Source organism: Triticum aestivum, chromosome 3B (assembly GCF_018294505.1).
Source record: "Triticum aestivum cultivar Chinese Spring chromosome 3B, IWGSC CS RefSeq v2.1, whole genome shotgun sequence".
In the NCBI taxonomy this organism is placed as follows: Eukaryota; Viridiplantae; Streptophyta; class Magnoliopsida; order Poales; family Poaceae; genus Triticum; species Triticum aestivum.
Window position 1 is genome coordinate 723,308,494 of NC_057801.1, and position 23,467 is coordinate 723,331,960.

Sequence of the window (23,467 nt, forward strand, 5' to 3'; positions counted from 1 at the left end):
GAGGGAGGGGGAGCGGGGACTTCAGGAGTAGTAGCTTTCAAGGCAAAAGATTTACCCCCATCCATTAGTTAAGGAGAGTTTTAGAGTTTTACAGACGGCACGGTGACAACAAAGCGTCCACTCTCCCAAAATGATTTTCCCCAAGGGTTTGGCACCCGCAATTGACCACAGAGCAAACTTCTCCATGACGTTAGACTTGTGGCAAAGAAGAATTGTGTGTTTCACTCGTTCCAAATGGTCCAACATGAGAGCATGGCGAGAAACGTCAGGGCGTTCCGATTCGAAACATGCGCCTCCGACATGCCAGTCCACTACTCCTTGATGGAAAGCACCGTGCCCAAGTGAAATATATCAACTGTGTGGAGAAAAATATCAACAGTTTGGAGCTGGAGCAAGATTTTAATCATGCCACATAACCTAAGGGAGAACCGGCACTTAAAGAAAAGATGCACGACAGTTTCATTCACTCTCTTGCATAGGAGACAAAGTCCATAGTTTGACCATCCTCGTTTTGCCAATCCATCTGCGGTCCAAATCCGGTCTTGGATGGCCAATCATGCAAAAAACTTTACCTTCGAAGGAGCCCCAAGCCTTCCAAACTGCATGTTCGAGGACGGAAGATGTTAGGCCAAAGAATTGCACCTTGTAAATGGATGTTTGTGGAGTAGTGGTCACTATGTGTGTACTTCCGAATGATTTCATTCTCAATGCCCTCATGAAGATGAAAGTCCCGTAAGTTGATCCAAAGGTAGATAATTTATCGAATATGATCCATTGTCCTAAGGTCAGGGAACTTTATTTTAGAAAGCCAAGCATCATCCTTAAAGCCTCAGCCACCTTCCAATTCTTAAGGCAGGAGGCTTCATATATCAATGGGGATGAGGATTTGCGACACGCAAGTGCGGGGGCACGCATGTTCTTGATGCCCGCTTTTTATTTTGGCTTCTGATTTTTAAAGTTTTATATTTTTTAAACAAAAAATCCAAATTAAGTTCTTTCTTCATATTTTTGTTTCTCGTGACCAGTGCTTTCAAACAAGATCCATTTTGAATATATTTTAATGAATTAAAAAAAAATATGTTAGTTTTTAATGTTGAAACTTAGTGCAAGCGGCCAGTAAAAATCAATCATTTTGTGTGTACATCTGGCAGAAAAAATTGCTTGAAAATATATCTCCAATACTGGTTGAAACTTGTTGGTTTTTGATGCAAAAATCCTAAGTTTCATCTTCGAAACTTAAAACATTTTAAGGAAATTTCTTTTTTACTATACGCTTGTGTGGGATTGAACTATTGCGCGAATCGCGAGGCAAAACGAGCGGACGGCGGTACTTGACAGGTGACTGCCCCCGACTCGCACGCCCCTGTGCATTTACGCGATCAATGGTGCAATATGTATTCGCATCGTTGACAAGTGGTACGAGAAAGCAACATGGTCCCCGCATGGACACTCAAAGGCACAGCCAGGTGAAATGGGTGCACATGCCGGCCGGTGGCTAGCAAGACTCGTACGTCCGATCGGCTAGCTGAGCACACGTCGCTGTTCTATATATATACAACTATGACTCGAGCCGTACGTGACGACCCTAGCTTCGCCCTCCTCCTCCAGGGTGCGCACATACTCGCGGTTCCAGAGAGATGGGGTTGCTCAAGGAGGGGAGCCTGAAGCTGAGCAGCCACCAGGTGGTGCCGCTCTTCCTCGGGGCAGCTCTGCCCACGATCCTCCTCTTCGTCTTGGCCTCCGACCGGCTGGACGAGCAGCTGTCCAGCGTCTCCGGCAGCTGGCTGGGGAACAGCAACGGTGGAACTCCGGGGACGGCTCCTGCACTGCTACCGAAACGTGAGGTAACTAGGGTAAAAAAAAGGTTCTTATAGTATGAGACGAAGAGGGTAGTTAGAAAAAACAACTCATGGTATAATATACTCCATGCATATGTACGTGTTCACCTCGCGCGCCGGGCCAAATAACATCCTGACTTGATTCTAGATATAAGCTTTCATAAGGTTACAGTTTTTCCTTTTTAACACATTACATACACAGAAACTTATATATACGCATTCACACACATACTCTATCTTTATGAGCTTCTTCGAGAGATTGAGCTAGCACATTATTTTGAGATTGACGAAGTCATACGCCTTTGTAGTTGATGGGAGCGTCTCCTCACACTGAACACACATCGTCGAAAGACCTGAAATAAATCTAGGAAAAAACGAGCATCATTGTCAGGCTTAGAACTTGAACCTGATGAGCTGGGGAGAATATTATCCTTCTAACCATCCAACAACAGGTTGGTGCATCACAAGGTTATAGCTGATGAATAATAATATGGCTAAATCGCGTCTCGGAGGGAAAAGTTAGAATTGCTATATTTTATTCTACTCCATGGTAGTCGCGAAACCGACGTGATCCAAATATTCATTGCAGGTAAACGTTATTTATGACCTTATAAAAGTGGCCGAGGGCAGTGTCCATGGACAAGACACTCAAAGTGTCCTCTTCTGGAGTCCCACGGCTTGACTAGTCCGGGCCTAACTAGGTCCCCGGATCTCTATTCTCAATGTTGTTAGGTCGTCGAGGAAATAGTTAAAAAGGGCAAAAGTACTGGTTAAGAGGCACCGCTTTCAAACGTCATTCTCACCTTTTCATAGGCTGGTAAGTTGCGCACTGCATGCGCATCATTTGTAGCAACATCAGAGTTTTTTTAGATAATTTTTAAAAAAAAATATCTATTGCCATACGTCTAAATTTTGAACTATTTTTATAGTTGGATTCCTCTTGTCGAGATATTCGAAACTAAATCTCGTGTTAATAGGTTCCGAATCCAAGTCAAAACCAAAAAGTAAAAAAAAAAAAAAGCTCCAAACCAAAAATAAAAATATGTGCCTCCACAAGAAGCAATTATGTGCCTCTCGCGCGTTTTCTTCCTATCTGAAAGGCACAACTGTAGCTCATGCGGAAGCAAATTTGTGCCTCTCGTGGATGTAAAAGTTAAATGTATTTTTTCCTTTTCTGAGAGGCACGTCTATACCTTTGCGGAAGCAAACATATGCCTCTACAAAAAGCAAATATGTCCCTCCTTTGGAAGGAAAAAAACATTTTTCCTTTCTGAGTGCCTCTTTTGAAAACAAATCTATGGCTCGCATAGAAGTAAAAAAAGATGTGTTTTTCACGTAATTGTTTTTTATTTTTCTCTTCAGAATCTAGGGAAAACCAGATCAAAACTAAAAAGTAAAATAAAATAAAATAAATGTAAGCTCCAAAAACACACACAGGAAAATAAGAAACATAATCCTGAAAAGTGACCCTTGCGGGCTCCCACAAGGACTTCCCCTTAATTAGTTGCTCTCTACAAGGGGAAGAGAGGGAGAGAGGCCTTATATTGGCTAGGGGTTCTTAACAAATGATCAAGGCTACGCTGAGTGGGTCAGCTCACCAAGGCTTCGACTAAAAGCATCCTTCGGCATGATTAAATAAACATTCTCTCACTATTGGAAAACCATTCACTTGATTATATTTAAAGAAATGTCAATTTTCTCAAATAAAAATAGCCATGACTAATCATGGGTTAAAAAATGTTCCTGCATTTTAATAAATGTTCGAGAATTAAAACATGTTCAAAAAACATTTTCCCGCTATTGAAAAAGTATTCGCTTATTGCATTTCAAACTCTTTTGTTGTCAATTTCCTCAAATAAAAATAGACAAGATTTAAAATAAACATGGTTAAAAAATGGTCATGAATTTTAATAAATGTTCAAGAAATGTTTGTGAATTCAAAAAATGCTCACAAATTTTTATTAAAAGAATTCGAAAAATGGTCCTTAATTTCAGAAAAAATACATGAATATGAAAACGAAAGTTCTCAGTTTCAAAAAATTACATTGGAGTTTAAAATGTTCTGAATTAAAAAAATATGAATTAAAAAGTTCCAGGATTTAAAAAAACGTTCAAGAATTTGGAAATTGTTCCCTGATTGCAAAAACAAATCCAGATTGCAAAAAAAGTTCATGAAGTTGAAAATTTTCCCAATTTAGAAAAATCATTAATTTGAAAATAATGTTCCTGAATTTCTAAAAATGTAAAAATTAAAAAGGAAATAAAATAACCAGCAAAAAACTGAACGATAAAACATAGGAAATGGAAATGGGGAGTCCTAGGATGAAATTGGGATGGCCCAAGTGTACGTATCGTTTGGTTGATTTCCTTCGACCTACGCGGGGAATAGTAATTGCCCCCTTGAGAAGTAGAATTAGGTAATTTTTTCTCCTTTGACTCATATGTCTCTAGTAGGATTGGAGGGATCGGCGGTCCATTAGGGAGGGGAAGATTCCCTCCACCATATGAAGGTTTCCTAGCATTTCTCTACTCTCTACTACTATAGTGTAGCAGTTTTGAATTTGGATTTACCACTCCCTCTCAGTTTCCCGCCAAAACACCGTTGTAGCGATCGGAACCGTTGATTGCCCACACCAGGCTGAAATCTGCCGTTCATCAGTCATCATCGTTATGAATCCAACGGCCAGCATGTGATGGATTCGCCTCGCCGTCCATCAGTAGCACTTCTGCCCCGAACCAACTGTATGTGCTATCTAGAAGCTAGGCGATTTTCCCTATAAAATACTACTCCTATAAGGAAGCTAGGTGATCTTTCCAGAAACGTACCCGTCTCCCAAGGGATTCTTGCCGGTCCCGCTGAATGAATTCCTTTTAGCTTCACCGAGTGCTGAGTGCATACCTGGAGTCACCGTAGATATTTCATGAGGCCACAGAAGTTCCATTTGTTGGATCCAAGCTTATATGTAAAATACTAAAATTAAACAAATAAGAAATGTGCAATGATTAAAACAGTTCAAAGTTTGAGATGTTAATTTACCAAAGTCATAGCATCAAAATAGCAATCACCATTAGTAAATTAATATTTGTATCATACATGAACGTATTATAACATATATTTTTATTCAAATATTAGAAATATCTGACTATAAATCTGCATGTCGTATTCGAAACTCCTGAAATAATTTATTTTGCGACAAATTCAATAAAGAGTTTGTACGTTTAAAAGACCTCTTGACATTTATGCAAAATGTTATTATAAGCACATCTTGATACTGAGTTGTCCATAGAAATATTAAGTTATGTGTCATCTTATTTACATTCACCTAAACGCGTTTTGGCAGAATTCATAGCACTCTATTATAGTGTTATAATCCAAGATTTCTTCCATGCATATATTTATTGATGGCATCTGAACATTTAACGTCTTCTGGAGGTATTCAAATTGTTAATATGTATTTATTAAAACAAATATTTAAAAATGTAAAATAAATCCAAGGTCCTAAAATTATTTAAGGTTCAACTGGGTCCTATAAGTATAAACATGCACATATAATAAATCATAAAAAGTAGATAAGTGGTCACTACAGTTCCTGCCCATGTCTAACACATTGCAAGTCCTATCTTGGTCCGATTCGTCCATGTGGCACATTGACCAGTGCCAAATATTTTGCAAAAAGTACACATTGCATGTATGTCACCATTCGGCATGAATAATGAGCAATATCGAATACAATGTGTGTTCAATGAAACGTCTCTATGGACGCACATAACTAACATGCAACATTCATTGGAGTGCAATACTAGAGCGTCATGTGTGAGGGCCAATGAACCAGAGCACCTAGCAAGGGAAATTTGCCCTTCGAATCTGGATTTGTCAAAATTGAAATGTGGTATTACACTTCTAACATATTGAGTATTTTTAAGATATGCCTTACAAATAAAAATGATGGATTATTAGGGTGTCGTGCGTATATGTTAGATGCAACGCACGTGCAACTTACTAGTCTCAAATAAAAATGAAGTTTTCTAGCTTGGGATTAGGCTTCTTTGCTTATTGATTTCCATTTGTGACTTATTCTTTTCTACTCCCTCCGTTCCAAAATATAAGGTGTATTGTTTTCCGTGCAAGTCAACCATTTGTATGTTTAACCAAGATTATAGAATAAAATAAAAACATCTACAATACCCAATAGATAAATTATGAAACTACTTTTCATGATGTATCAAATGGTATAAATTTCATATTGCGAATATTGATATATTGTTCTAAAAACTCGGTCAAACATGCACTTGTTTGACCTTCGAAAAAAATACACCTTATATAAAGGAACGGAGGGAGTACGATTTTTTCCTCTGACTTGTTGACCATGAAGTTTACTTGGAGTTTTGTTGACCGGGATGACTTGCTTGGACCCACAGGAGCTTACTTAGACTATTTTCAGCCTCCTTGATTGTTGTTGACTGGTCTTCACATGTGTTGACCGGATATATGTCGTGCCATGTAGGATAGTTGGTGGGACCTAGGGATAGGGTCGAAGCCATTACTTCAACATACTCCGTCCGTTTATAGATATACGCTTTTTTAGAGGTTTCAATACGAACTACATATGAATGTATATAGACATACATTAGAGTGTAGATTCACTCCGTATATAGTCCGTATTGAAATATATTAAAAGTCTTATATTTAGGACGGAGGGAGCATAACTTCTATTTGTAATAGTTTTTTATCAAAACTTAATTTTTGGCTAACTGTTGGTCAAAATAAAGTCCAGCAAAAAATTGTGTTATATCTATTTTAGCTGACGAAATTCACAACACATTGTCGCGTTTTAAATGAGCTCAACCTTTTGTTGAGCGAAAGAAAGGAAACACAATCTGCAATTTTCTAACCATTGACCGGATGGGGGAAGTGAACGGCTAATACTCCCTCTGTCCGAAAATACTTGTCATCAAAATAGATAAAAAGAGATGTATCTAGAACTAATATATGTCTAGATACATCCCCTTTTATTCATTTTGGTGACAGGTATTTCCGGACGGAGGGAGTACTATGGACGAGAAATTGGATTATTTGTCACACTTTACTACCCCATTTGATAATTAGCCCCCTTGAGAATGACTGTGGTCGGGTCCACCGTTCGTTGACATAAGCCAGAAAAATCATCGGCACACTAATAAAGTGTGGCAAATCACTAAGTCCCCTTAGTTGATTTAGGTGTAGGCAGACCCAAAGCAGAATTGTGTCCCTTATATCTAGAATGAGCAAAATTCTGTTCACGGTCCCAGCCGAAATTGGGCAGTGCATACGGCTCCCATTCGTTCCAGTTTTTATAGTGTTCACACAAGTAAACAACCTTTTGTATTGAAGGAAGTTTCATATGTAAAAGAGCCCATTATATCTATTTCACATGCAGGAGGAGAAATTCACAGGGCTCGCAGAGCTACTAACCAAGGTAGCGACCGATGACGGGACGGTGATCATCACATCAGTGAACGAGGCGTGGGCGCGGCCAGGCTCCCTCCTTGACCTCTTCCTCGCGGGCTTCAAGAACGGCAAGGGTATAGCGCACCTCCTCAATCACACTCTCATTGTCGCTGTCGATCGAGACGCCTTGGCCCATTGCGAGGTTGTGCACCCACATTGCTACCTCTACGAGGTCAGCTCCGCCAACGTCAGCTCCGCCAACCGCTTCATGTCCAAAAGCTACCTCGAGCTCGTGTGGGCCAAACTCGGGGTCCCGGAGCGTGTCCTCCAGCTTGGCTACAACTATCTCTTCACCGTAAGCTACCCACATGCCTTTAACACTTTTACACGATCGAGAAACATTACATGCTCCCTTTTTTCTTGTTACATTTTAATATTTCAAAGAGTGAAATGTCAGTACTCTAGATCGATCTAGGTTATGCATGCCCATTTAATATTATTCTTGGCAGGATGTGGATATCTTGTGGCTGCGCAACCCGTTCCGGCACATCAACCTCTACGCCGACATGGCGATCTCGACCGACGGTTTCGAAGGTAATGCCGAGGCCCTAACAAATGTGGGAAACACCGGCTTCTACTACGTTAGGTCGACGAACAGGACGGTGGAGATGCTAAAGCGCTGGCGGGCAGTGAGGTCACGGTTCCCCTCCACCCACGACCAAGGAGTGCTAAACGAGATCAAGGCCGAGCTCGCGGCCGGTGACCTACAAATCAAGTTTGTGTTCCTTGACACAGTGATCTTTGGCGGTTTCTGCCAGTTCCACGGAGAGATGGACAAGGTATGTACGATGCACGCCATCTGCTGCATCGGGCTCGAGAACAAGGTGCATGACCTTAGGAACCTGGCCGCTGACTGGAAGAACTACACGAGCCTGGCACCAACGGAGAAGAGGAGTGGCAGACGTAGGTGGACATCCCCCAACCGGTGCAAGGCGTCGATGAGAAAACAGTGATCAAGTCCGGCCGTATGGGGTGCATGTACACTTGTACTAATAGGTGAATAATATTTTCCCTTTTTTTATTTTGGAGAAACGCTATTCTTGGATAAAAAGTACTACATACACACTAATTAAGTTGGACCTGTGTTGGCGATTAGAGGTCAACTGTATTGGTCAATCAAGGAGAAATGACCTTCAATCCTAATGATATTTGTTGGGTTTTCGCTTGATTTCGAACTGTATCATAATATAATGTTTTGTTGTGTTCCAACAAAATAAGAATGCACTTGTTAAACTTCTGCCTAGTTTCATCGGATATTTTTCTTGCTTGAGGGTGTATCTTAACATTTCGTAATGTTTCATAATAGTATATGATATATCAGCAAAATCCGGATGCACGAATCTCCAACATATTTCACGGTGCATATATAGATGCGTACTAACCGGACTCGCCCATGGAGGTGCAAACAAGTCTCCGATTTAATACAATGGTGTGCAATATATACAATGGTTCATTCCGTCATTTTCCGCTGCAAACAAGTCTACTATTGCGCCTCTGCAACCTTATGCGCCGCCGCAGTCCGTGCAGCAGGGCACATTGTGGTGTCCTCTCAGTTAGTGTGACTGCCCAGCAGTGTCTTGGAAAACGTTTGTATTTTTAACCGAATTCATTGAGTGCTTGGAACACCAATTTTCTTGCCGGCCTTCTCTTTGTGAAAGTGATTTTAATTGAATAGTGACGCCTACTGTATCATATTGCATGCTTCTTTTATGTTGTGCCATTGTGGCAATCCATTTTTAAGAAAGTAATGCTGCCATGCTTTATCGCGAGGTTAATCATGTTTGGTACATGTGTTTTGTTGCAGGTGGGATGATGATGTTGAATTCAAGAACCAATCTTGTGGAGAGACCACAACATTTCAAACGGTTCACCAGCGACACCGTCATAAGTCATTTCCATCGCAAGTTTCTTCATAGGTAAATGAAATGATGTTGATTCACACTTTATGTTGCCTTGGCAGTTTGCATGTTGGAAGAGCCTGCAATGTTTTTATATTCTGAAGATCGATTTGTATGACATAACTATAGCATCTACATTATCTGAATGGTGATATACTGATATGCTTACTCTGTTCCTAAGAGTAATAAACCCACCGCTTGTGTATAACTGATGCTATGCTGTTACTTCAAGATCTCTGTATTAGTATTCACTATTTGAATTCTTTAAGGCCCACATTAACATGGAAAATAAGTATGTTCTTTGTGTACTCTTAGTTTTTTTGTCAGCGTCTTGGAAAATGATGTTTTAGTTGAATTCCAGTTTTCTTGTCGACCTTATCTTTGGAAACTGGTTTTAGCTGAACTAGCAACCTAGAGTCCTTCTCTATTTGATTGCTTTCTGGTTAGGCAAGAACGACAGTTAGTGAGGTTTTGTCGATAATCCATCACTCCCTCGTTTGCCAGCTACTTACCCTGGGGCTGCTCGAAAATCCATCACTCCCTTGTTTGCCAGCCACTTACCCTCGGTCTGGTGAGCGAGGCTGGGTGAACATATTTTTTCTTGGTTGAATTAGTCAGTTGGCCCTCCTTGCTGCTGTAGTATTCTTACCGTTGAGTGATTGAGATCTGTTTTTTTGGCTATAGCTTCCGATTCTTTTGAATTTGTTGGTTGGTATGTTGAGATTGCTACTATTGGAGCCGCTCTTCCTAACAAACATTTTTAATGGTTTGTTTGACACTTGGTTAGTTTGTTGTTTTCTTATTAGTCTATAACACTGAAGTAGTGAAAGTTTATGCTAACAAAATGGTAGGTTGCTCGTTACCATAGTTTCTCATCACATCGGAGTCGTTGTGTTGCATGGAGATCCATCAATCCATGGTTCCCGCGCTGTTTGCTTGACACTTTCCCTGTGGCTGGTATGCGAGGTTAGGTGAACATATTCTGTTTGGTTGAATTAGTCAGTTGGTTTCCTTGCCCTGTTGTTTTCTTATCGTCTAGTGATTAAGTTCTGCTTTTGTTGGCCATGGCCGAATTTATCTTCCTGCTCTTGCAATTTTGTTGGTCGATTGATATGTTCAAATTGTGGCTGCTTCTTATTGCTATCTACTACTAGAGCTGCTCCCCCTGACCAAAAATTTTCTTTTGATTATTTTGGTTTGTTTGATACTAGGTTAGTTTGTTGATTTCTTATTAGACTAGACTGAACTTGTGGAAGTTTATGCGAGCAAAATGGCAGCTTACTCTTTGCCTCGGTTTCACATGGCATTGGAGTCGTTATTATCACTCATGGCTCTCCATTGTCCATGCCCAACCCTATTGGTTTGGTCGAGAGGGCATAGAGTAACATTTCCTCATTCAGTTGGTTCTGCGTGTATTCTTGTTTGGCCGAGACGGAGGAAATGACCTTGGGGCTGCTAATTCTTGTGTTCTTGTTCGGCAGACATGTTACTTGATGTGATGATTTACTGAGCAGATTATGCGGAACATTTAGACCCTTGAGCCCTTTCTGGTCTTTTTTGATGTCTCTAAAAATCGTGCTTTTTAGAACTGCTCGATTCCTCCTTTTGTTCTTGTGTATCCAGAGAGATGACTGTGCTAGTACTGGTTCACTTTGTGTGGTAGAAAGAATGCTGAGTAGAGTGGAATTTACATGGACGATCTTTTGCAACTGAGCACCTCATGTTACAAGGAGATACTGCTACCAAGATGTTAAGTATCTAAACCGAGCCATTTAGATCTGAGAGATGCTTGGTTTATCTACTGCGAGTAAATTAGTCATATGGTCAGTTTATTGCTTATACAGAGAGTTTATTGTTGTATTGTTGTTGGTTAGTCATACATAGTTATTACATGTCGGTCAATTGAATCAGTGGCTCATTGTATCACTCTGTTATTGAATTTGCATGTTTCATCATGCAGGTTCCCTGATGTTTCAATCGTTGATGGTGATCAAGTAGATTACCTACCTGATAAGGTTCTGCCCAACTAACGAAGAAGTGGAACGACGCAAACCCCAAGGTATAGTGATCCTGCAATTGAAGTTGTGTTCTTGGTTTGTCGTTCATGATGGTTGGTTACTGTTTAATTTTTTGATTAGTGCAGTAGTAGTGAGTATGCTAGCAAAATGGTAGGTTACCCTTTGCCTGTGTTTCTCATGTCATCTGGGTTGTTGTGCCACTCGGAGATCAATCATTCCTGGTTGTCATGCTGTTCGCTGACCACTTCCTGGTGCTGGTGATTGAGGCTAGGTGAACATATTTTATCTTGGTCGAATTAGTCGGTGTGCCCTCCTTGCCCCGCATGTCGAGTGATGAGATCTGTTTTTGTTGGCCTTAGCTGACTGTATTTTATGCTCTAGAGAAGATAGTTGGTACTTGTCTGCTGATTCTTTCGATTTTGTTGGTTCATGTTCGGACGGTTGTTTGCTATCTACTGCTGGAGCTGCTATTCCTAACCTGCATTTCTTATGCGTAGTTTGTTTTGATACATGGTTATTTTGTTGGTTTCTCATGAGATTAGACTAAAGTAGTGAGAGTTTTAGCTGAGCAAAATGGCAGGTTACCCTTTGCCTCATTTTTTCATGGCATCTGGGTTGTTGTGCTGTTTGGAGATCAATCACTTGTGGTTGTCTTACTATTCATTGGCTACTTACGCTGGGGCTATTGAGCGAGGCTGGGTGAATATATTCATTTTCGATTGACTTAGTCAGTCGGCCTCCTTGCTCAGCAGATTTCTTAGTGTACATCAATTGATATTCATTTTCATCGGCCTTGACTGAACTTATCTGCTGGCTCTTTCAATTTTTGTTGGTTGATATGTTTAGACAGTGGTTGCATGTTTTTGATGTCTACTAGTGGAGCTGCTCTTCCTAACCTGTATTTCTTCTGTTTATTCTGACACTTGGTTTAATTTCTGATTTGATTAGACTGAAGTAGTGAGTTTTCATGCGAGCAAAATATGGCAGGTTACTCTTTGCAGCTGTTTCCTGCGAGATCATCACTTCTGGCTCTGGATTGTCCATGCCCACTATATATGGGTTTGATCGAGGGGCCTAGGGTAACATTGAATCCTTGTTTGATTATTTATGTTTGGCTCGAGATCGAGCAAAATATGTTGGGGCTACTAATTCTCTCTTGTTCTTGATGTTTGTCAGACTCAACAATGGTTACCTTCAGTTTGGTCTTAGTTATCTTTCTCATATCTTGAAGCACAATTGTGGTGGTTCTGTCCTATCAGATTTTTCTTTGGTAATCCACCACTCCTTGTTTGCCGGCCACTTACCCTGGGGCTGGTGACCGAGGTTGGCTGAACATATTTTTCCTTGGTTGAATTAGTCAGTTGTCCCTCCTTGCCGCGGTAGTATTCTTATGGTTGAGTGATTGAGATTGGTTTTTTTGGTCATGGTTGACTGTGTTTTACGCTCTAGAGAAGATAGAAGATAGATGATACTTATCTGCTCGGAGATCAATCACTCCTAGTTCTCTTGCCATTCGCTGGCCGCTTACCCTGGGGCTGTTGAGCGAGGCTGGGTGAACATATTCTCTTTTGGTTGAATTAGCTAGTCGGCCTCTTTGCTCTGCAGTTTTCTTATTGTATAGTGATTGTGATTTGTTTTCATTTGGAAATCACTCCGTGCTAAACTTACATATTCACCACTTGGGTCACGTTCTTCCTGTCTTTGTGTTCTTGAAAGGTCTGTGTGCTTGGCAAATTACCCGGGCAGCCAAGCAGATTAGGTCTCACAAATTTTTATTTGCCTTATCATCTCAAATAACTCCACTGTATACATGCAAGCACATTTTTCACATGCATTTTATCAACATCTTGAATGACCCAGGTTGCTAGATGATGCCTAATTGTCTTTTGGTCGCTCTTGGAGTCAATTTTATGCTCATGTTCTTTGGGGAGTGTTTAATGATGTTACTGTGATAAGAAAGTCTAGCTTTTTGAACGGTAGCGATGCTATTGTTTGAAATGGTTGTTGAATGCCTGTCAGTGGTATGCGATGACACTGCTCTTTTTTGGAACGGCGGTGACACTTTTATTTGAACTGGTGGTTGAATGCTTGTAAGTGGCAGGCACAAAGGCGCAGGTGGCGGTGGTCGCAACTAGTATAGCCCTGCATGTTCTTCGAGTTTGTGTGTTTTTTGCAATGTTGTTCTAGTCCGGTATGCTTTTTTTCCTGATGTGATTTCCTCATGCAGGTGCAGAAGGGATTTCCTTGTGGTGTGCACAAGGGAGAAGGCACCATCAAGTGCGTCGGCATGCACCGGTGCTCACTCTGATGCGGCCTGCCCCTTCGGTGGCTTCTTCTTCTTTGACTCCAGCATTGGTAAGCCACTGGTTCATCGACGCTAGCTTGGGTTTGGTTTAGCTTTTTCAACGGCAGAGATGCTTTTGTTTGAAATGGTCATTGAATGCCTGTGAGTGGTATGCGATGGCATTTCTTTTTGAAATGTGGCGACACTTCTGTTTGAACTCAGTGGTTGAATTCCTATGAGTAGCATGTACAAAGGGTGTGGGCGGCTCTGGTCGCAGCTGGTATAGCCCTGCTTGTTCTCTGTGTTGGTGTGTTTGAATTTTTGTGGTTCCAAAAAAATTCCATCCTCTCTATGTGATGCTCTCCACTCACGGTTTTGGTATGCTTTCCTGTTATCATCAGGATTCCATTAGGGACTCCAGAAACAGAAGAGATCTTTCCAAACAGAAGAGATCTTTCCCTTTGTGATCAGAAACATAGTTAGTACTAGTCCTGTGTGTTTGCACTTTTGGCATGGCATGGATTTTTTGTTTTCATCAAGAAAGAGTATGTTGGTGGAGGTGGTACTAGCACCCCATAGTTCTTATTCACCTCAGAGAAAATTGGCAATGTTTTGAACTTGTATCTGCTCAAGAATACATATGAAACATTCATGGATGTGTTGGACAGTAGCCATTCTAATTTTGTAATAATAGTCTTGTATCATCATCTTCCTCTTTTTAGAAAATGTAGCTTATTCTTTGTCCTTTATTGGTTTAGGCCACTAGTTGATATTGTTCTCTCTCTCTCTGCCCAGGTACTGGTCTGGACCCGCGGCCACTGGAAGTTTTATCCTGCGGAGGGCGAGAAGACCGATGGATGGATTTCTGGTTGGGTGGATCAGTTTCGACGAGTGCATGATGGGCTGTTGTTTTGCTAGGAGCTCTTTTTGTCTTAGACAAGGATGGGCTACCTTGGTGCGACTGAAGATGGCATCTCCGACAATGAGTAGTGGAGGATGTTAGATTCATCCATGAGCTTATTGAGTTTGTTGTGGTGTAGGATCCATGTTAGTGATTTGGACTGTAGAAAGAATTCGTGGCAGCTCTGTTCTTGTTGATTTGGAGATGCATGAATGAATGAAGAGGATTCTTCCCGACGTGTTATGCTGCCCAAATTTTGAATGAAAATTCTGGTACCTTGTCAAAAATTTGGCCTTGTTTGTAAGAAAACAACAACTTTATGTTGTTGCCTGCAAAATGTTGGTGACTTGGCTGCAAGGTTATGGTATTTGTAGGGATGGAAAAAGAAAAGGTTGTGTTCTTTGTGAAAAAGAAAAGCTGGCTGGGGAACAGCAACGGTGGATCTCCCACCGCGGCGCCTGCATCGCTGGAACGACATGCGGTAATCAAGAAAGCAATCCCTTTGTATATTTATTCATGCATGCCTGCTCACCTCCACTTGTTTTTTTTCTTTTTTCACTTTGCCCTCTCAAAATGTATGATGAAAGATTTTTCTTTCATGGTAAATTTTAAGTTAACCCAAGCTGGTGTTGTTAATTATGTGTGATCAATCCAATGGCTCAAATCTATGGTTGCTTCATCGAAATATCTTTGGAGCAAACGCTTAGTGTTTGTGCTCGAGGTGCGATGCACACCGAGGAAGGAGATGAGTGGCGAAGGAGACCTAGGGAGGATGGAAAACAAGAGAAGGGGGAGGGGAGGGGATGAAGATGAGAGAGGCAACGCACAGGTGGTCCATGGTAGTGACCTCTGACCGCGTGCAACTAAACCAAACGTGTCAATAAAAAGAAGCCTCTGAAAAATCTAAAACATCCACATTTGCACACAGTGTTGACAAGTATACCAGTAGAAAAACCGCATCCCCGGCCGCGTCGACAATCATAGAAATTGCCTGCCCCCTGGGTAACGTAGGCTAGCAATGGATCGGTCCCATTGTCCATGGCAAATCACACGTCGTTGATCGATCCTCTGGAAAAACAGGACCAATTCATATATACAGCTATGACCCAGCCCACCCATCTAGGCAGTGGAACAGTGGTAGCTTCTCTCGAGTTGCGACGACCTGCTGTAACCTCTAGCTTGCCGCCTTGCCTGTTGCCTCCTCCTGTAACTTCTTGCTGATCGATCGATTGATCGACGAGCTAGCTACCTCTGCGTAGTGGTTAGGAGAGACACCGATGGGGTTGCTGAAGGAGGGGAGCCTGAAGCTGTGCAGCCACCACGTGGTGCCGTTCCTCGTCGGGGGAATTCTGTGCTGGAAATATGCCCTAGAGGCAATAATAAATTGGTTATTATTATATTTCCTTGTTCATGATAATCATTTATTATCCATGCTATAATTGTATTGATAGGAAACTTAGATACATGTGTGGGTACATAGACAACACCATGTCCCTAGTAAGCCTCTAATTGACTAGCTCGTTGATCAATAGATGGTTACGATTTCCTGACCATGGACATTGGATGTCGTTGATAACGGGATCACATCATTAGGAGAATGATGTGATGGACAAGACCCAATCCTAAGCCTAGCACAAAGATCGTAGTTCGTATGCTAAAGCTTTTCTAATGTCAAGTATCATTTCCTTAGACCATGAGATTGTGCAACTCCCGGAAACCGTAGAAATGCTTTGGGTGTACCAATAAACGTCACAACGTAACTGGGTGGCTATAAAGGTGCACTACAGGTATCTCCAAAAATGTCTATTGGGTTGGCACGAATCGAGACTGGGATTTGTCACTCTGTGTAAACGGAGAGGTATCTCTGGGCCCACTCAGTAGGACATCATCATAATGTGCACAATGTGACCAAGGGGTTGATCATGGGATGATGTGTTACGGAACGAGTAAAGAGACTTGCCGGTAACGAGATTGAACAAGGTATCGGCATACCGACGATCGAATCTCGGGAAAGTACAATACCGCTAGACAAAGGGAATTGTATACGGGATTGATTGAGTCCTTGACATCGTGGTTCATCCGATGAGATCATCGTGGAACATGTGGGAGCCAACATGGGTATCCAGATCCCACTGTTGGTTATTGACCGGAGAACGTCTCGGTCATGTCTGCATGATTCTCGAACCCGTAGGGTCTACACACTTAAGGTTCGATGACGCTAGGGTTATAAAGGAAGTTTGTATGTGGTTACCGAATGTTGTTCCGAGTCCCGGATGATATCCCGGACGTCACGAGGAGTTCCAGAATGGTCCGGAGGTAAACATTTATATATGGGAAGTCCTGTTTTGGTCACAGGAAAAGTTTCGAGTTTTATCGGTAACGTACCGGGACCATAGGGAGGGTTCCGGGGGTCCACCAAGTGGGGCCACCATCCCCGGAGGGCTGCATGGGCCAAGTGTGGGAGGGGACCAGCCCCAGGTGGGCTGGTGCGCCCCCCACAAGGGCCCAAGGCACCTAGGGTTTGGGGGAGGGGCGCACCCACCTAACTTGGGGGGCAAGTTTCCCCTCTTCCCCCCCTTGGCCGCACCCTAGATGGGTTTGGGCTGGCCGCCGCTCCTAGGGGTGGAACCCTAGGTGGGGGCGCAGCCCTCCCTCTCCCCCTATATATACTTGAGGGTTTTGGGGCTGCCAATAGATGAGTTTGACCTCTCCCTGGCGCAGCCCTACCTCTCTCCCTTCTCCTCTCCCGCGGTGCTTGGCGAAGCCTTGCAAGATTGCCACGCTCCTCCATCACCACCACGCCGTTGTGCTGCCGCTGGATGGAGTCTTCCTCAACCTCTCCCTCTCTCCTTGCTGGATCAAGGCATGCGAGACGTCACCGGGCTGTACATGTGTTGAACGCGGAGGTGCCGTCCGTTCGGCACTAGGATCTCCGGTGATTTGGATCAGGACGAGTACGACTCCTTCAACCCCGTTCTCTTGAACGCTTCCGCTTAGCGATCTACAAGGGTATGTAGATGCACTCTCCTTCCCCTCGTTGCTAGTTTCTCCATAGATAGATCTTGGTGACACGTAGGGAAATTTTGAATTTCTGCTACGTTCCCCAACAGTGGTATCAGAGCTAGGTCTATTGCGTAGATTCTTTGCACGAGTAGAACACAAAGTAGTTGTGGGCGTTGATTTTGTTCAATATGCTTACCATTACTAGTCCAATCTTGTTTCGACGGTATTGTGGGATGAAGCGGCCTGGACCGACCTTACACGTACTCTTACGTGAGACAGGTTCCACCGACTAACATGCACTTGGTGCATAAGGTGGCTAGCGGGTGCCAGTCTCTCCCACTTTAGTCGGAATGGATTCGATGAAAAGGGTCCTTATGAAGGGTAAATAGCAATTGGCATATCACGTTGTGGTTTTGCGTAGGTAAGAAACGTTCTTGCTAGAAACCCATATCAGCCACGTAAAACATGCAAACAACAATTAGAGGACGTCTAACTTGTTTTTGCAGGGTGTGCTATGTGATGTGATATGGCCAAGAAGAATGTGATGAATATATGTGATGTATGAGATTGATCATGTTCTTGTAATAGGAATCACGACTTGCATGTCGATGAGTATGACAACCGGCAGGAGCCATAGGAGTTGTCTTTATTTATTGTATGACCTGCGTGTCATTATACAACGCCATGTAATTACTTTACTTTATTGCTAACCGGTAGCCATAGTAGTAGAAGTAATAGTTGGCGAGACAACTTCATGAAGACACGATGATGGAGATCATGGTGTCATGCCGGTGACGATGATGATCATGGAGCCCCAAAGATGGAGATCAAAAGGAGCAAAATGATAGTGGCCATATCATGTCACTATTTGATTGCATGTGATGTTTATCATGTTTATGCATCTTATTTGCTTAGAACGACGGTAGTAAATAAGATGATCCCTCATTAAAATTTCAAGAAAGTGTTCCCCCTAACTGTGCACCGTTGCGAAAGTTCGTCGTTTCGAAGCACCACGTGATGATCGGGTGTGATAGATTCTTACGTTCACATACAACGGGTGTAAGCCAAATTTACACACGTGAAACACTTAGGTTAACTTGACGAGCCTAGTATGTGCAGACATGGCCTCGGAACACAAGAGACCGAAAGGTCGAGCATGAGTCGTATAGTAGATACGATCAACATGAAGATGTTCACCGATGATGACTAGTCCGTCTCACGTGATGATCGGACACGGCCTAGTTGACTCGGATCATGTAATCACTTAGATGACTAGAGGGATGTCTATGTGAGTGGGAGTTCATAAGATGAACTTAATTATCCTGAACATAGTCAAAAGCCCTTTGCAAATTATGTCATAGCTCGCTGTGACACTCCAAAAAATTTCTTGTTTTTGTTTTCAGCAAGAGCCTTGCTTGATTTGAAGAAGGTCATTTAAACCCTTCTTAAAAACCTCTCTTCTGAGTTTTCCTTCTCAAAATCATTTCTTAGATTTAGTTTCTTCTAAAAAGAAACATTTTTGGTTTTGGGCTATTCTTTGGTTTTGATCCATTCTTGTTTTTACCATGCCTCTTGTGGTAAAATTCTCCCAAAACCCCACCTTCCACTTTGGGACAACCCAAACATTCTGTCCCAACTAGTTAAATCCATTTTTTGGATTTTATCTCATTTATTTCTTTCCCCAAAACAATTTTGTCCTTTATTTTGAGCCTAGGTAATTTGCAAAGCAAGTACCTTAATGCCTTTGAGCTTTGATCTCAAATCAACTCCTCTGGATAGTCCCTAGCAACCACAACCTAGAACCATCAAGATCCACTCTTCTTCTTTTCAAAATTTTCAAAATTCACCCTCTGCAAGTTTGGACTAGATTTGTCAAATTTGGTGAAATTCATATCTCCACTTCTCCAAAAATTCCACCAAAATTCAGGCAACCCCCAGTTGTAATGAGAGGCCACTCCACCAAAAACCAGCTCAAGGAAAAATCCCCTCATACCAAAATCATTCTGTCGAACACCTAGCTTGCATTGTTACTATGCTTTTTCAGTAAAATTCAGTAAGTTCGGTGTCGTTTCTTCGTCAGTGTTCAGTCTCATGTCAACTGTGCGCCCGGCGGGTTGCGCACGGCCCCTCCTCCCTGTCCGGAGCACTGCACGCGCACTTGGCTAGTTCCTGGCGTTGGTAGCACCCTGGCCCGCCTGCGCCGGCGTCTTTCGCAGCGGCAGAGCCTCCCGTGGCGGCCGACAGGGGGCATCCTGCGGCATAACGCCGTTCGGCACCGCCCAAGCCACCTGGGAGCTCCGCGTGGCCGTCTCCCTTGCCAACGCACGCCTGCAGCACCGTCGCCGCGGCCAGGCACGCTCAGGGCGCGCTCTTTGCTGCCGATGTGCCGTACGGCCGTTCTGTTGGGGACAGGCCATAACCGCTCCTGCCTTGCTGAGTTAGGCACTGGGATGGAATCAGTGCTCCGTCTAGACGATGCTCAAGCCCCTAAACCAACCGTCCAGCCACAGTGCCGCCGTAATCGCTCGCCGGACTTATCCCGTTCACGGCAACCGCCTCGGGCCGGCTATAAATAGCGCCTCCGAGCTCGCTCTCGACCCCGCACATCCCCACCACCTCACCAGATCCCGCCCAGCCACTGGAAGAGCCTCGAGGGGCCCTTCTTCCTCAACTCCGGCCACCTCCGTCCGCTTCGGGCTCCGGAAGCGTTCTCTCTGGTGAGAACTCCTCCACCGCCCTAGACTTGCCCGTAGCCTCATGACACCTCTAGCAGACTAACCCCCACTCCAATTTCACCCCAGCAGCTCTCTCCGACGAGGTCCACGACTACCCAAACCAACATCCACCGGAGCAAGGGCCGCCGTCGACGTGGTGCTCGCCGGCGACCACCACCACCACCACCCACCGACGCGGAAGGACGCACTGAACACGGAGGTACCACCCGATCCCCCTGCCTCGCCGTGAATCGCCATCGGCAACCACCGCAGCTCTCGGCCGCCGACGAGCCCCGTCTCCCTCGTTTGAATATTCAAACCTGACAGGTGGGACCCGCCCGTCAGCCTCTCTGTTCTTTTTTTTGAACCATTCTCTGAAAGCGTATTCTGGCAAATGCGCTTTCTAATCCGAATCGTTTTCTGGACTTTTCTGCAGAACCCCCTGAGAGTTTTCTGTTTCATTACAGAAAGGTCCCTGAATTAAAACCCTTATAACTTTTAATCAGAGAAGGATTTTTGTTTGATTCTTTTTCTGTTCTCTTTAAAATTTTATCTAGTTTTTATAAGATTTATTTGAGAATTATTTGGAATACTTTTGTGCACCTCGCGGTATTTACGTTACGTACGTATTTTTCTTATACCGTAGATACCGGAGGAGGTGACGGAGCCGCGAACTTCACCCAGTTAGACTCTGACTACTCCGAACCAGGCAAGCATGTTTGAACTCTTGATATGATGAGTGTTTGATGCATGTTTGCATTTAGGAGTTTCATGGCTTGTTTATGAACATTTCTTTGAATGTTATTTTTTTCATGCATAAGAAGTGGAAAGTGAGTTTCGGAAATCCATATGTTGATGGATGCAGTGTTGTGGCATGCCAGTCTTATGCCAGTCTATTTGACTTCAGTGTCAACATGAATTAGGTCACATTCCCATTCATTTCCTTTCTTATACTGCCACATGTTTTCTGCAAGGAATATGGCTTAGTAAGTTGCAAACCGTTTTTCCTGGTACACACCAAATAGAGAGGCCGGGATGAGGGTTCCATGGCCCTGGATTAAAGCCCGTCATCCGGTCAGGGGGCATGGGTGTTTCCGGTTGGGACCGAGAGGGGGGCACCCCTTAAAGCGCGCGTATAGAAATTTGATCCCATGCTATTCGAGGTTGTGACCTCCCCGTCTCAAAGTTTTTCTTGGACATTGTCTAGGGTGATTCCTGGCATCGTGAGGTGGAATGGGTGGGTACTGGTTAAATGTGTTTCTACCGAAATACCATAAACGGAACTAGTCCTTCGTGACTACGGAAATCCGTTGGCTATGGACAGTTAGTACAAACTCTGCAGAGTCACAAATCCTTTAAATCATCTTGTACATGTCCAAGTACTGTGTTCATCTTATCTTGTCAGATATCAGCCTCAGTGACAAAACTCCGGTGAACTACATGAGTGTTAAATCCGGTCAAAAGTTTATTCTTGTGGATGGACTAACCCGTTATTTACTTTTGATATAATCCCTTTCTGTGATGTCGCTTAGACGTCCGACTGTGGCATACTTGTTATTTACATTTGATATAAGCCCTTTCCGTGATGTCGCTCAGACGTCCGACTGTGGCACACTTGTTATTTATTATTGAGATAAGCCCTTTCTGCGATGTCGCTCAGACGTCCGATCGTGGCACTCTTGTTATTTACTTTTATTTTAAGCCCTTTCTGCGATGACGCTCAGACGTCCGATCATGGCACTCTTGTTATTTACTTTTATTTTAAGCCCTTTCTGTGATGTCGCTCAGACGTCCGACGGTGGTATTTCTTTTATAAGCCCTTTATGTGGTGTCGCTGAGACGCCCGACTGAGGCATTTGTTTTATAAGCCCTTTATGTGGTGTCGCTGAGACGCCCGACTGAGGCATTTCTTTTATAAGCCCTTTATGTGGTGTCGCTTAGACGCCCGACTGCAGCATGAGCTTTATTTGTTTACCTTTCGAGGCGTCACTCCAGACACCCGATCGGTTTTCAGTTATTTGTTTTACTTTTCAAGTCGTGCAAATTTTATTATTAGAATGAGCATTATTATCTTTTTGCTCATGACGCATTCATGCATGCATTTTTATATCTTTTGTCCGAACTGTCTTGCGAGTACTTTCAAAGTACTCACCTGGCTTGTTGATTTGGCCAGATGTTGATGAAGGCGATCTCATGGATGAAGAGTTCGATAGCGAGTCCGATGCCTAGAGGAGTCCCAGTCAGTCCTGTGCGATCCTGCTTTTGGTCACTGTATTATATCCGCTTCCGCCACCCCAGAAATAAATTCATCGAGCCTCACCTCGACGCTCGATGAGCTACCATCCACCACCACTTTTATCTCGAGCTAGTAGCATGTCACCACACCCCTGTGTCGCAACCGCCCTTATGTATGATATTGGCGTGTTTGTAATAAATTGTTGAGAAGCCTCAGCTCAACCATGTAATATATTTAATGCTACTGGTCCTCTATATATCAAGTATTTGTCCACCAGTGAGGATAACTTTTCCTATACTGGGAACAAAAGATCGATTTTCTCAATAAGTATTTTATTGAAAAACCGGTCGTGACAGACTTGGTACCAGAGCCAGGCTGACTGTAGGAAGCCACTAGGTGCGATCGCTAATCGGTTATTAGCATGATAGAGTTTATTCATGTTTTTGCAAATGTAGTCATTTTTCTGACAGTCAGCATAAAATTTATGATCTGACCGCTCAGAATTTTTGCCTACTTTTGTAGATGGCTGGCAATGGCTGTGAGTCACAGATGTTCGCCAACGTGCCTGAGTGGTTTGTCAAGCTCCTCTCCTTCATCGTTCAGGTCGCGATGGGGCCATCCGTGCGCCCAGTCTTCACACTTTACCCACACAAGATCAACGACAGTCTGACCATGCACCAGGCCGCGGTGCAATTCAAGGGAGGGCGTGCTGAGATACGCCGCTTCCGATTCTTGGGGAGAGCCATGCCTACAGAGAGGCATGCTATGAAGATGGATGCCCGTGAGGCGATAGCTCGTCTTCGGGATGTTCTTCCTGCAATGAAGACCCGTCGCTACCGCTACCTTCCATGCCACGTGCCATACACCTGTCACTACTCATTCTCTTGCCCCAGAGGAGAGCGAGACGAGGCCTTTGAGATGCTTGTCGAGTACCTCCGAGCCCTGGTGGTAGCCTTCGACAGCATGGTGGATAACCTCGTACCTGCCCGCGTGGACTCAGTCCATGGCTGTGCCGCCAATAGGAGGGAACTCCTGCACACCGCTCCACCGCTGACTTTCATCTCGTCCTCAGCTTCTCATTCACCTA

The 23,467-nt window shown here is 43.5% G+C and overlaps 1 protein-coding gene across 1 annotated transcript; it reads left to right on the forward strand.

Moving 5' to 3' along the window:
• The first annotated feature begins 1,620 nt into the window (after window positions 1–1,620).
• Window positions 1,621–8,279, forward strand: LOC123066211 (uncharacterized protein At4g15970-like). Its single transcript, XM_044489342.1, has 3 exons — window positions 1,621–1,844; window positions 7,256–7,621; window positions 7,776–8,279. Exons 1-3 carry the CDS (start codon window positions 1,638–1,640, stop codon window positions 8,277–8,279), a joined length of 1,077 nt encoding a protein of 358 aa, XP_044345277.1. The 5' UTR covers window positions 1,621–1,637.
• The last annotated feature ends 15,188 nt before the right edge of the window (window positions 8,280–23,467 follow it).